Source organism: Mangifera indica, chromosome 6 (assembly GCF_011075055.1).
Source record: "Mangifera indica cultivar Alphonso chromosome 6, CATAS_Mindica_2.1, whole genome shotgun sequence".
NCBI classification, from domain to species: Eukaryota; Viridiplantae; Streptophyta; class Magnoliopsida; order Sapindales; family Anacardiaceae; genus Mangifera; species Mangifera indica.
In genome coordinates, this window is record NC_058142.1 from 10867623 (window position 1) to 10882873 (window position 15251).

General features: G+C 34.4%; 1 protein-coding gene across 2 annotated transcripts; it reads left to right on the top strand.

The window, feature by feature from the left end:
• The first annotated feature begins 2372 nt into the window (after nt 1-2372).
• LOC123218772 (RNA pseudouridine synthase 6, chloroplastic) lies at nt 2373-14074 on the top strand. 2 transcript variants are annotated; one of them, XM_044640393.1, is made up of 10 exons: nt 2373-2655; nt 3215-3343; nt 3452-3706; nt 3787-3868; nt 4267-4382; nt 4502-4556; nt 4753-4864; nt 12837-13006; nt 13462-13752; nt 13876-14074. In XM_044640393.1, the coding sequence occupies exons 1-9, from the start codon at nt 2420-2422 to the stop codon at nt 13735-13737; spliced, it is 1431 nt and encodes a 476-aa protein (XP_044496328.1). In that variant the 5' UTR covers nt 2373-2419; the 3' UTR covers nt 13738-13752; nt 13876-14074. The 2 variants fall into 2 exon arrangements, with proteins under 2 accessions (XP_044496328.1, XP_044496327.1); XM_044640392.1 differs by having other exon boundaries at nt 2374-2655; nt 13462-14074.
• The last annotated feature ends 1177 nt before the right edge of the window (nt 14075-15251 follow it).

A 15251-nucleotide genomic window follows, 5' to 3' on the forward strand; every position in this document is an offset into this window, starting at 1 on the left:
AGGTAAAGGTCTTACTTATGATTGTCAGGAAGAAATTTTCTTTTTATAAGCTTTTTAAGTTTCTCCTAAGATCTAACTTTCTCTTTACCATCCTTTCCTCTTTGTTTTTTTAAGTTTTTCCACCACAAAGAAGCATAGTCTTTAAATTTTAGGGTGGCCATTTTGCACTTTTTCTCATTTGAATAGCCTTTGTACTCAAAAACCCTTTATATGACATGCAACCAATCAACAAAGTCATCTGGATCTATACTACTCTCAAATTTTAGAATTTCAATTTTCAATCCCTTATCATCATCTTTATTTCTCCTAGGTGCCCTCTCTTGTTTTTCTTCACTTGAATCATCATGAAACATCAATTCTTCCCTATTATGTCTAAGAGGAGGAAGGAAATGTCTAATATGTCTTCTTGGGTGATATAATTGGGTTGGGTGAGGTGGAGAAAGGGGTATTTGGCTTTGTGTTGAAGTTTGGGGTTGTGATAAGGGTGCCCAGGTTTAAGTAAGGGTCAAGTCTCTCATCATTTGTATCATCGGCTTCATTTGGTCCTTAATGGCCTTAAGTTCTCCTTTGATCTCTTCTTTTAGTGTCATATGGGCAAATTCCCAATAATTAGGAGGTGAGGAGGATGAGGATGAAGTTTTTTATGGGACATTTTTGGTAAAAGCTAATGGTTATAAGTGTTTAAGTGTTGGGAGGAGTATTGGTAAGTGTTTAGGCTAAGGAAGGTTTTTGTGAATAGTAACTTTATAGAGAACAGTAAATTCTGACTGTGAACAATAGCTTCGAAAAAAAGATTATAGTCAACAAATTACAAAAACAACCTAGGCTTTGATACCAAATTGTGCATATTCATCCAAACATGCAACAAGAAACCAAAGAATCAAAAATTGTTTTTACTGTTCATGTATGTGTAGTTTTTTTGTTCATTCAATTTAACCAACCAGATCAACTCAAAATCCAAACGAATTCATATCATCGTAATCACAACACAATAAACTTTCTTTCAAACTATGGTAGCCCTCAAGATTCAATAGATAAGATAGTCAAAATGCTAATCAAAATTAGTGGTAGAAAATATAATTATAGTGTTACTCTTTGCCACAAGCAAAATTAACACACATACATACTCTAATTTGGATTTCTAAGGAACATAAAATGTAACCAAAACATAAAGAAAAGTTCCACCAACCTTGCGGTCTTCCACCACCAATCTTCTACCAAGAATGATTGGATAAAGGAAATGAAATAAAAGCCAACAAAGCTTTCCTCAAAATTTCATTCAAATGTCAACCAACCCATTACAAATGAAGATTCACCCCTTTATATAAGAGACATGAATGGCAATGATACAATATTTCCCACAAAAGTCAACTAAAATGACATGAATTAAACTAAACCATTCATTCTAAACCAAACCCATACATAGTAATTAATTAAAGACAAAAGTTAGTTGTTTTTTTCTTAACTTTAGGAATGATGTTTCTTAACTAAAACAACCAAATTCTAATTTAGTTTCAATGTAACTAAAAACCAATTTTGGGCTCTTTGGGCTTCTCAAAATGATACTTGGACGTTTGGGCCAATGATGGACTGTCAAAGTCACACTTTTGGATCAATTGAAGTAAGCTATTCATTTAGACCTTGGGTGCATGTAATGAGACTATACCCAAAAGTGGTTTTGGGCCAAAACTGAAGGTGTAATGCTTCCTTTGGCTTGAGATTTGCTAGAATTTTATTCTTCTTGGCTTCAAAGGCAACATAGAGACTTGAGGATGACTTGAAACCCAAAAATGACAATGGACTTGCTTATACATCAAAATGTCATGATATGTTGATATAAGGCAGAGATGTTACCTACAACACTACAACACTTACGCTGTTAGTGAGATTACATCACCAGGACACACAAAGGTAGTCTATGCTTTGATACCATGTAAAAAATCAATTGAGCAACAAGAAAATAGGATGGATTTAACAATGAAATTCTTTTATTGGGGTTTATTTAGTATAGTGAAAAAGAGACGGAGCATTTTGAAAGTTAAGAGAGGGAGTGAAATTTATTAATTGTAAAACTAACCCACATAGATATTTGCGGGTTTATATATATGAACTTTTGGTAAATTGCAAACCAATCTTCAAACACTTGACATATACGAAGCCGGCCTAGGCAAAATTACATACAAGGACAACATTCTCATTATTTTGCTAATTCCTTCGTATACACCAATAAATTACATATTGCAAAAACGAAAAGAAAATCTAGATAGCAAAACGAAAAGATGTTTAATAATTCAAAGTCGGAAACCCTTTTAAAGGCTTACATTATTGGTCATTTGGAGTGGGCTTTTTAAAACCCAGTCCAACTTGAAGTGAGGCGTATTCCCAATATACTACAACTTCGTTCTCATTCAAATTGAAAATGGGTTCAGTGACATTAACTTTGTCTTCAATCTTCAGCAGCGGTTGCTGGAATTTGGGCTCACCGGTATCTCTTCTGCGCTCATTAGCATCAACCCACATTTATTCTGTGAAAAAGAATCACCACAACCGCAAGAATGCAGTGTTGGTTGTGTCTTTATGTTCAGGCAAGACAACCTTGGCTCATGCTCATGCTGTACCTCACACTACAACTTCTGCACCTTCTTCTTTTAAAGGGTACTCTAAATTTCAATTATTTCTTTCGTTTTTAGCTAGTTTGTGAGAATAAACTGGAAGTAAATAAAGTTGGCAATATCTGCTTGTAACTGAAAAGGAAAAAAAAAAAACATTCTTCCAGTTCGTGGGTTGGCACTTATCATAACTTTTCATTTAGTTAACTATTTGAGATTTTGATCATTGGAAGATTGAAATTTTTTTATTTTTTGGGGTAATAACTGGTTATGTTGAGTTAAGAAACCTGAAACCTTCTATATACTTGAATGAAGATTTACTTTTGATAAAACGAAAATTTTAGAGCTTTACCTTTTAAAAATAGGAATTGGATTACTAGATTTATGAATAAACATATGCTTCCTTTATAAAACAAAGCAATAATATCAGTATTAACTGCAAAGTGTAAGCTTCTAAAGTAGTTGTGAATCAAGTTTTAAGTAAGCATTTTTTTTATTGATTCATGTTCTTACTACTGGGCAAAAATTCATGTATTGTTTATCTGTATTTTACTTTCTTCTGATTAATATTATAGTTCATTAATTCTGAAATTATGTTGTTTCAGCTACCCTGAATATCAACGCTTGCTTCCATGTCCCTCAGAAAATAGACCACCAAGAATTGAACACTTAGTTGTTTCCGAAGGAGGGCCTGTTTTGGACTACATCTGTGAAGTACTTGATCTTCCTCCACTGTGAGCACTTCTCTTTTATGTTTTGAGTTTGTTAAGATTGATGGTAAAAGCATATGATTTTTGGGTTCCCACATTTCTCTCTTACGTAGAAAATGTCATTATTTGAAGGTTTGTGGCAGATCTCATCCATTTTGGAGCTGTTTATTACGCCCTTGTATGTCCACAGCCTCCACTAACTGCAACTGCAGAACAAATTAGAGTATTTAAAGAAGCAACGGATCCTTCACTTCTCAGTACAAGAGGCTCTATTCAAGGAAAAACAATACGAGAGGCACAGAAAACTTTCCGTATAACTCATGTTGACCAGTTTGTTGAAGCTGGAACATACTTACGTGTGCATGTACACCCAAAACGCTTCCCAAGGTAAACAACAATTTTAGGCTTTTTTTTTTTTTGGTCATTTTGAGTAAGTCTTATACCATCTGAGGTTTGAATTCTTTTAGGTGCTACGAAATCAACTGGAAATCGAGAATTTTGGCAGTAACAGAATCCTATGTGGTTTTAGACAAACCTGCTGGGACATCAGTATGTTATTGATCTATTAATATCTTAGTAATGTTTTATGCTGATCTCAACAAATTGATTAAGGATGAGAAGTATGACTTCACTGGTAGTAGTGAGCTTTGGCGGTTGATATTTTTCTTATCTTATGCAAACATTGTATTATTTTGTGTACTAAAGTCAGCACCATCATATCATTTATTATTTTCTGCTCCTTTATGCTACTGATATGTGCAAATCAAGTGGCATAGGGGCTTGATAACATTCAAAAATAAAGGCATGAGTTGTTGCTCATGTTCAAATTGATTTTAAATCATTCTTGCATTATTTGTGGACTTGAAATCATTTATTTGGTAAATTTAAATGTTGTTTTCACTTGTCAACTATTTCTTAGTACATATACATTTATGTCTACTCTTTAGGTAGGAGGAACCACAGACAATATAGAAGAATGTTGTGCTACATTTGCAACACGTGCCTTGGAATTAACTACTCCATTGAGAACCACCCATCAAATTGATAATTGCACAGAGGGCTGGTATTCTGATCGTAAAGAAATCTATCGTCATAATTATCATAATTGTTTTCAATGTAGAGTAATTTATGGTTAGTTGCTTCTTCACAGTGAGTGATTCATGATCAATAATTCTTCTGCAGTGTTGTGTTAGCTAGGACTAAGGAGTATTGCTCAGTTTTCCATGGAAAAATCAGGGTAAGTTTTTAATCTCAGTTCTCTGTTGGGTATAATTGAGATAGCCTTTCTTGTGAAAGGTTGCAGTCTAACTGCTTGCAGTATCACATCATGCTTCAGTATCGTATATTCCTTCAAATTTAAGTAAGTACTGCACAAACTGAGCTAGTATCTTATTTCTAGTGTATAATTCAGAACTGTTTTTTATCTTCACCAGGAGAAAAAAGTGAAGAAGCTTTATCTTGCTCTTGCTGCTGCTCCTATACCAGTTGGAATGATAACACATTATATGCGTCCTGTTAATATGGCTCCAAGACTCATTTCAGAAGGTAAAAACCTTTTCATGCTTTGCAATCTTTATTGAAAATTGGTAGGAATGAAGCTGGTGAACCCTGAGAGCATGGTAGTGAAATCTTCAGTTTGTAGTAAGGCTTATGGCATATATATGAACATGGAAATTTTCATTAAGAATTGGCAAGGAAATCATAGTCCTTTACATTTTCATGATACATTGATGTGTCCATATGGTTCACTTCTTTTTTTTATTTTTTCACTTTTCCTAAAATATTTATTAACCCTAGATATTGTCAATTTCTACACATAAAAGTTGATGAAATTAGAAAACCATTATATTTTCACAATAGAATATGGTAGCCAAGGTGTCTTGGTTGCATGTAACATAATTACTTATCATATTGTTTTGATCTATTTTTCTTTTTCTCATCCAAATTAGAGTGTACTAAAACTGATTCCTTTGAATTGTCTTCTTCAATTTACAATAGGTACAATTTGTAACTTGAAAACAAAATAGGAAAATAATATCCTAGGAGCTAAACTAGGAAATAACCAACTAATTCATACCAAAATAATAAACAACAAAACATGAACAAAACTAAATATTGGAAAGTTTGACTCTCAAATTCCCTAAAGTGTGCGATTCTCCTATACTTGTCAACGCTCCCCTACAAACTGGTGAATGAACATACATCATTCCTAGTTTGCTCACATTTGACTCAAAACCGGATTTTAGTAAAAGTTTGGTGAGAATATTAGCTTCTTGATGTGTTGTAAAAATATAGTACAAGCTAATTTTCTCACTTTCGATCTCGAACTTGAGGAAATTCTTTCAAATCCTTACATACTTCATTTTGTTTTGTTGTATGAGGTTGTGGACAATTGCAATAGTAGGCTTGCTATCATTGTATAACTTCATTGGATTGTGCAAAAGAACACTCACGTCTTTTAGAAGCCTTTCTATCTAAATCAGCTTGTAGATTCCTTGTGCTATAGCCATATATTTAGCTTCAATACTTCTTGCAACCACTGTTTGTTTCTTGCTCCTCCATGATACAACATGTTCTTGTAGCTTGGTGCAATACCTAGTGGTTTACTTGGTCTCTTCAACAGAACCAACCCAATCAGCTTTAGCAAATCCTTCAACATTCCTATTGTCATGTTTCCAAAACAACAAATCTTTCTTAGGAGATCCCTTTAAGTACGGTAGGATTTGATTCACTACATCCAAATGTCTCCTTATAAGAGTGTGCATGTATTGACTAACACTACTAACAATGTAGGTGATGTCCAACCTAGTTAGTGACAAATATATTAATTTTCCCACCAAACATTATTACATGATAGGATTTCAACCCTTTATTCAACAAAACAAAAAATAAAACATATAGCAAATAAAATAAAAACTATTCATTCATTAGAAGGGTTACAAGGATAAACCAGATAATTCAAGGAGTTCCCCCTTTCGATTGTTCAAAGCACTAAAGACCTCCCACAATTAGCCAAGAAAGGTTGCCCACAATAAAAAACCCTAATAATTTTTTAGTATTACTCCCATTTGAAACCTAACTACACTTTTTATGATAAATTTTATCCTATAGAATAAGGACAAGTGTCTCAATTCTAACATTACCCTCTCTTTGAAAATCACCTTATTCTTAAGTGGATATATATATATTCCCTTTTTTTTTTTTAATATAACAATTTTTTTCATCCTTTCCCCTTCCACTTTTTATTTCTCTAATCAACACCTCTTTTTTCAATTTCTTTTATATTAATTCTTTTTTAATCATCTCTGTATAATAAATTTAATAGACAATTTGAGAAAGATGAATATTATTACTCAATCAAGAAAATAAAAAAACTGAAGTACTGTAGTACAACTAGCTATGAATACAGAATTCAATTTATACTAGAAAACTTCTTAAAATTCTCAACTAATTTGACCAAATAAAAACAATACCACTAACTGATTCCTAGAAAAATGAAACAACTTATAGACTCATTCAACGTAACAGTAAGGTGCACTAATTTGTAACACTCCCCCTTATCGCAAGCTTATTGTCAACAACACCAAGAGCTCCACGAAATACTTCAAATTTAGCTTTGACAAGTACTTTAGTAAAGATATCAGCAACTTGATCTTCAGTTCGTATTTTCTACAACTCAATGTCTTGAGTTAACACCTTCTCTCAAACAAAGTGGAAATGAGTTTCAGTGTGTTTTATGCATGCATGAAACACTGGATTTCCAGCAAGTTTTATTGCACTTTCATTGTCACAATAAATTGGAATTGAGTAGTTGAAAGTAGAAACCATTTCTTGAATGAGCCTCTTAGGCCAAAGACACTCTTGAGTGGCCATAGTAGCTACCACATACTCTGCTTCACAACTTGAGAGAGCCATAGTGGTTTGTTTTTTACGACACCATGGGATTGCAGCTGAACCTGTAGTAAAAAAAAACCCTGTTGTGGAGCGTCTGTCATTCATATCCCCAGCCCAATCTGCATCTACAAAACCACTCAAGCAAAATGATATAGATTGATTGTACATTAATCCATAACTTAGAGTGCCTTTTACATGTTGAAGAATCCTCTTTGCTGTAGTTAAATGACCCTCACATGGTTTGTTGATAAACTGAGAAATGACTATAATAGAATATACAATATAAGGTCTTGTGATAGTTAAATAGAATAAACTACCAACAATTTGTCAAAAAAATGTTGCATCTTCTAGTGGCTTTCCTTCATTTTTAGATAACTTTAGATAAGGTTTCATAGGAGTAGTCATTGCTTTTGACTCCCCCATATGAAAACGATTTAGTAAACTTGATGCATATCCTTTTTGAGAGACAAAATAACCATCTGATTTTTCAATTTCCAAGCCAAGAAAGCAACTAGCTTCACCCAAACTTTTCATTTCAAAACAAATAGAAAAAACATCTTGAAGACAAGTAATTTCAACATTATTGTCTCCCATAATTATCATATCATCCACATAGAGTAGAAGCATAGTGCACATAGTGAGTGTTTTCTTAATAAATAAGTTTGGATCAGCATTTGAAGACTTGAAACCACAAAAATAAAGATATTGAGCAATCTTACTGTGCCAACCATGCGGAGCTTGCCTAAGGCCATACAATGCCTTCTTGAGTCGACACACGTGATCAAGAAACTCCTTAGAAATAAATCTATGTGGTTATTCCATAAAGATATAACGATCCAACTCCCCATAGAGGAATGCATTTTTCACGTCTAGTTGCCATAATTTCCAGCCTCTGTTAGCAACCAAAGAAATAATTGTTCGAACTGTTACCATTGTAGCAACAGGGCTGAAAGTCTCATATAATCTTGACCATATTTTTTAGAGAACCCACGAGCAACAAGACGAGCTTTGTACCTATCAGTTTTACCGTAAGCCCTTTTTTTCAATTTATACACACATTTACAAGTAACTAAATCAGCATCAATTGGTTTTGGTACAAGCTCCCATGTGCAATTCTTGTTTAAAGCTGAAATTTCTTCTTGCATGGCTTCCTCCCATTCAGGAATTCCTTTAGCTTCATTGTAAGATTTAGGCTCATTCTCACATTAATCTCCTATGAAAAAACAAGATAAAATAGAAAGATGATTTAGCTCAACTTCATAATCAGCTTGGATAATCAGGTTGCTTTCTTTGTCTCGTCGATTTTCATGTGACAACCTCAATAACCTCTTCTAACTGAATGTTTTCCTCAGATGAAAAAATATTTCTCCTATTATAGGATGCAGAATCATCGGGAAAAAGTGCAAGATTAGTTGTACCTTTGCCTTCATTTGCATCAAACTTGTAAAGTGATACTTCATCAAACACCGCATCACAGGAAATAGTGACCTTTTTTGTTTCTAGATCCATACATCCCCATCCTTTCCTACGAGTGTCATAGCCAACAAAAATACAACGTCAGGCCCTTGGATCAAGTTTAGTTTGATCATGTTTTAATATATGAACATAATAAACAAACCCAAAGACTCGAAAATAACTCATAATGGGTTTTCGATGATACAATAATTCAAAAGGAAATGATTCTTTCCCCGGTCGTGGAGGCAAACGATTTATGACATGACACGCAGTATGGAAAATTGCAACCCACAACTCTCTTGGAAAACTCTTTTCATGTAGCCATGACAAGCATATAGATGTTAGATGAGTTAACTTGCACTTAGCAACCCTATTTTGTTGTGGCGTTTCTGGACAAGTCATTTGATGTTGAATACCATGTTCCCTACAATAATTAAAAAATTGACTTGACAAAAACTCTCCTCCATTATTAGTGTGCAAGCACTTTATTGATTGCCCAAATTCTTTCTTTATATCATGCTTGAACTGAATAAATTTGGAGAAAACCTCACTTTTATGTTCTAGGAAATGAACCCAAGTGAAACGAGAAAAATTGTCCACAATAACCATTACATAATGGAGACCAATGTAGCTGGGTGTTTTGGTTGGCCCTAAGAGGTCTGAATGGATCAACTGTAACACTTTAGATGCCTTATTTTTTGAAGTCAGGAAAGGAAGACGATGAGATTTTCCATTTTGGCAACCAGGACAAACTACATCATGATGAATATCTTTAAAAACAGGAATGCCATCAAGAAGTTTCTTTGTGAAGATATTTTGTAGCAATTGATAACCAACATGGCCCAAACGAGCATGCCAAAGTGTTGAACTTGCATTCTGTCTTGCCTTTTCAACATACGCATCACTTGAAAACAATACATATAATGATTCTTTTCTTTTTCCAATAAACAAAACATCAGCTTCAATGTGCTTCACATTTGAAAGAACTTGTACATCATTTGGGCAAAAAAGAACATACCTTCCAAAATTTGTTATCTGAGAGACTAAAGCAAGATTCCTTTTTAAGCTTGGAGTATAATAAACCTCCTTGAGAAAAAATGCCTCCATCATTAAAGTTACCTTCTTTAAAATGTCCTTCTTTCATTACAGGATGTAATGAATTATCAGCCGTCACAATGACCCTTTTCCCACAATGCGGACTAACAGTAGATAATAGAGTAGCATTTCTAGTTACATGATGAGAACAACTAGAATCGACAATCCATTCCTTGTTGTAGTCAATAGAAGCATTGACATCTGTAAGTGTGTCGGTTGCTCACATTTGTTGGTTGATCAATAACTTCAATGGATAAACACTTCTCCCAATTTTGTTGTTCAGATTCACTACCTTCATGGACAACATTTGCTTCTGTTTCCTTCAATTTGACAAGGCAATTTGATTTAATATGGCCTGGTTTCCCACATCGATTACACACCACCTTCGCTTGACAATCACGTTTGATGTGTCCCAGCTTTCCGCACCTATACCAAGCTTTTGAACCCTTGAGTGGCTCCTCAGTGTTAGACTGGTTTCGATCATCTGCATTATGCCTTGAGGAGGAACTCTTTTTCCTTTAGTCCTTAGTGTAAAGAACATCCTCTAATTGAGGAAGAAACTTGCCGTAGTTTGTCACTTGTTTCACCAAAGCTTCTTGATTTGAAAACAAATTTTCTAACTCAAAGATTGAAGGTTGATTTGCCCACCCTTGTATTGAAGATATAAAAGGCATAAATTCTTTCCGTAGACCACGAATAAGATAATGACGCAAACGTGCATCGCTCATAGGCTCCTTCGTGTCCAGCTCTGAAATTTCAACACAAATTCTTAACTTTCAAAAAATATTCTTCAATTGAAAGATTACCTTGAGTTGTCGTAGCTAATTCATTCTCAAGATATTGCAGTCAAGCTGTATTTTTCTTAGTAAACAACTTTTCAAGTGTCTCCCACCCTTGCTTTGGTGACTTCAGATCACGAACATGCTCAATATACTCTTTGCTGATTGACGTTTGGAAAGCAAATAAGGCTTTCCCACACCTGATCTTCCATTTCTGTTGCAACTCAGCATTCTGGGGGTTATCTACTGGAATTTCCGCTTCATCACCAGAGATAAGATCCCACAAATCCTGCCCTTGTAGATAAGCTTCCATGCACAACTTCTAGTAATTATAATTGTTACCAACAAGCTTTTCTATAGAGGCATGAGAAGGAACACTTCCACCATTCACCTTTCTTGAGTAATAATATCAACACTTAGTAGAGAACCTGACTCTGATACTATATATAAATTTAATAGACAATTTGAAAAAGATGAATATTATTACTCAATCAAGAAAATAAAAAAACTGAAGTGTTGTAGTCCAACTAGCTATGCATACAGACTTCAATTTATACTAGAAAACTCTTGAAAATTCTCAACTAATTTGGCCAAATAAAAATAATACCACTAATTGATTCCTAGAAAAATGAAACAACTTATAGACTCATTCAACGTAACAATAAGGTGCACTAATTTGTAACACTTTGTGCTGCTTGTTTTCAACACTTTTCCCCACTTTTTTTTTATGTTTTCCATGCCATTGTCCCCCTTTTGCCAACACCTTTTCACGCTTCTAGTTTTCCAACACACTTCTTTCTCTTATTCGAATGCCAGTTTTCCCTTATTTTTTATGTTTTTTTAAACTCTTCAACTACTTCCTCTATGAATTTTTTTATCTGTCCCCTTCATCTTCCACTTTTAGCCAACCTCCTTCATTTCCGATGCTCCTTTCTTCTCCTCTCTTATACTTTTTCTAGTGACCTTTCTGGTGTTGACTTTTACCCTATCATTGTACATTCTCACCTCATCAATTTCAAGTGATGATTCACCTTTCCATCAACCTTCACTGTGACCATTTTCCGGCAACTTTTCACTTTTTGGGTCATCGTTGTCTTGTTGTTTTGTCTCTAAAGTCTGTGGTTGTGTCTTTTGTAAAAATCCATTTTCAAATAAGAACCAAACTTGACCTATGGGCCCTCAGTTATGTACAACTCTTGGGTTTCTAGTTTGTTGGGTTACTGTAGATCTCTTTATAGGTTTTTTTTGGTATGGTATAGTTTATTACAGTGCTTGCACCATAACCAATTTTCCTTATGTTTTTATTTGGAGACGAGGAAGGGTTGCTTTTGTCGGTAACTAGGGTAGAATACTGTGATTTCTCCCGATGGTTGGATTCAAAGAAACGTTTGCAACATCACCCTCTTGCAACTTTCTTTGTGTTTGACCTCTACAAAGGCTTCTCATATTGATGGAAGAGGTTTGTTTATAAGTATACAACCCCTCACTTCATCCAAATCTTTGTTAAGCCTTTGTAGAAAATAAAATACTCGATCCTTTGCAGGTTCAAACGGTTTTTTTGATAGTTTGCATTGAGATTTGAAGGTTTAGATTGTACATCAGCAACTTTCAATGGAATCTGTTTCTAAGTGTTTTTTGATGGCTTATGTGTGTTTCCGATGGTTTTATGCTTTCCGAAAGCATGTCTGACAGCTGCTAGGACTGTCTGGCAACTTTTGATGCTTTTTCAATGGTTTTGTGTTTTCCAACGACGTCTCCAGCAAATTCTATGATTGTCCAATGGCTTATGACATCTAAGAACCTCAACCTTAGGATTGAGGCTTTGATACCATGTAATCAACGTGTATTAAAACTGATTCCTTGGAGTTGTCTTCTTCAATTTACAATAGGTACAATATATAGCTTGAAAACAAAATAGTAAAGCAATCTCTTAAGAGATAAACTAGGAAACAACCAACCAATTTGCGCCAAAATAGGAAACAACAAACTAGGAACAAAACTAAAACTGGAAAGTCTAACTCTCAAATTCCCCGGAGTGTGGGATTCCTATATACTTGCCAACACTCATAATTGGTTGAGCTTATTTGTCAAAGTTATTTATGGTCCCTTGGATATTTCATTCAGAGTTTTGCTATTTTTTGCCTATTGTAATTTCATAGACAAATTATGTGAAATTTTATGTTAAAAATTTCACTTAAGACATTCTTTGTGGAACTTACATGAGTAAACAAGAATCTCTCCATCTTATCTTATTTTGGAGTATGGATTGAGCTAAAAAGTTTTATGGCATACAGATTTTATTAGAGGATGGCACTTATGTCAACTTGAGGTTATGGAATGTAAGAAGGTTCCCTGGCCACATTCTAGTATTGAAGAGAAATATTGTATTGAAGACTGTGGATGGCCCTCAAAACATTATGCGTATGAATGTAAAATCAACCTGTTGACTGGACGGACTCATCAGGTTCTTAAGCAGTCCCTTTGTTGCCTATTACTGTTCCTTATACTTCTTAATGTATGCTCTTAATTATTATCTTGTCGATTAGTGCTGCCTCTTGACTTAGAAAGGAAAACACAGATGTTCGGAAGTATAATACAGCGAAAACAGAAATTTTCCCGATACAGGATTCAAAAAATTAATTCAGAACATCAAAAGTTGTTACACCATATTATGCTACAGTAGAGAGTTAAAATAAAAATTACTTTCACAAAGTTTGTTTAGGCATAAGAAGAGACTAACTACTTACTGAAAATACAAAGGAAATTAATTTGAAACACCTGGGGTTTTGGTATTTGTATATCAAAAGCAGATCTCTGAGGTATGTTTTTAATAGTTTCCGAAAACATTGGATGTCAAATGAGAAAGCTGATCTCTTAAATGGTTCCTTATAGCTGACAAAAATTAAACGTATGTTGCAGGTGCGAGCGCAATTGGCTGCCTGTGGTGCACCAATAGTGGGTGACTCAATGTATATGCCAGCTGCCATTGCAGAGATTTCTACTCCGGGGCTCAATCCCTTTGGCAAATTCGTAAAAGAATGCCCAGCTCAGAATGATAAGGAAATGGCTATTATGGAGTGGATTTCTCGGCATGGAAAGGAGCCTAGTATTGCCATTGGTCTTCAGGCATGTCAAATTTCATGGGATGATGGTGAGCACTGTTATGAAGCTGGCTCTCCGTGGTGGAGACGTTAAGGAAGATTAGTGCAGGTTTGAATGATGAATATCAACTATTGGAAACCATTATTATTCACTGCTGACAGACGAAGCCTGTATTTTGTATTGATTTATTAGAATCCTGACTTAAATCGGCCAAAAAATATTGTTTTCCAGTTTGTCAAAGGCGAGATTTGAAGTAAAGACAGATTTCAAGTAGGAACAAATTCAGTGGTACTGTAAAGAAAAAATAGAACGTAATGGTGGGTACAGGATACTATTTATAATATTTTTTTCTTTTCTGTTGGGACAAAAGGCAACCTCAAATTTTGACACACAAAAAGGCAATGAAATCCTGTTCTCGCTACTGTGCCGTGCATCTCTGAAAGAACTACAAAACATTATAGTTCCTCATACTTTGTTGCAACGATGCCTATTGGACTTTGGCTTTGATGTAACATCCAGTAACCGTACTTGACTTGTCTAGCTCATTCACTAGAAAAAAGAGACCTTCCTGTATGAAATGATGGAATTTTAACAAAGGATCTTTGTTACCACCAGGAGGCTTGATGGTGACACGCAAGCTTCTTTAAGCAATATATTTTCTGATTATCTTTGGAATTCTTTTGCATGCAATATTTAATTTGGAGTTAACCGGTCAGTTCAGGTTTTTATTTGTACTTTTGGAATAGACACTGTACTTTCATTAAGAGTTATAATCCTACTATAACTTATAATGAATTGCACCTCTATGGAGTCATATCTTTGTATAACTGACTATTCATTATAAAGTAATGAGAATGAGGGGGGAATCTTCTTCCTGTTACCTTTCATTCACCATGTAAATTGTTACAATTGCAAGTATATATAATCTTCGGATTTTCAGTTCCTTACAAACAGCCACCCTAGTTCTAGAACCTACTCCCTGTATCATATAAAATTCACCTAAATTAATTTTTCACTTCCTACACATTCAACACATTCTCTCTCTCTCTTTGATAGGAACATACATGTTTCTCATACCCGTCTTAAAAGTATAATTATGACTAACTTTAAAGCTTAGACCTTAATAAGAACATCGACTTATTGTCTCTTAGAATTTTCAAAAAGAATGCAAAGTCATTTGTTAGAAAGTTTTTCATTAATAAAATGTCTATTAATCTCAATATGTTTAATTCTATCATACTGAATTGGATTATTAACTATACTAATTGTTCATTTCTTATCACGATAGAGAATGAGGGGCCTTCCTTTTATCAGACCTAATTCTTTTATTAGTTTTTCCAACTATAGAAATTCACAAACACTCAATACCATGACCATATACTTAACTTCAACGTTAGACTTAAAAGGATTTCTAAGGGACAAATGAATAAAAACAACAGAAAAATTAGTCCCAAATAGTATTTTTAAAATCCAAATAGCCATGGGATCAAGGGGTATGAAAAATATGCATATTAAAACGAGTTCGAGATCATACCACTGTTTGACGACTCCACCAATGTAGAAACTCGAACTAACTTCTTCCAGAAGTCCTCATGAAGCAACAAGGC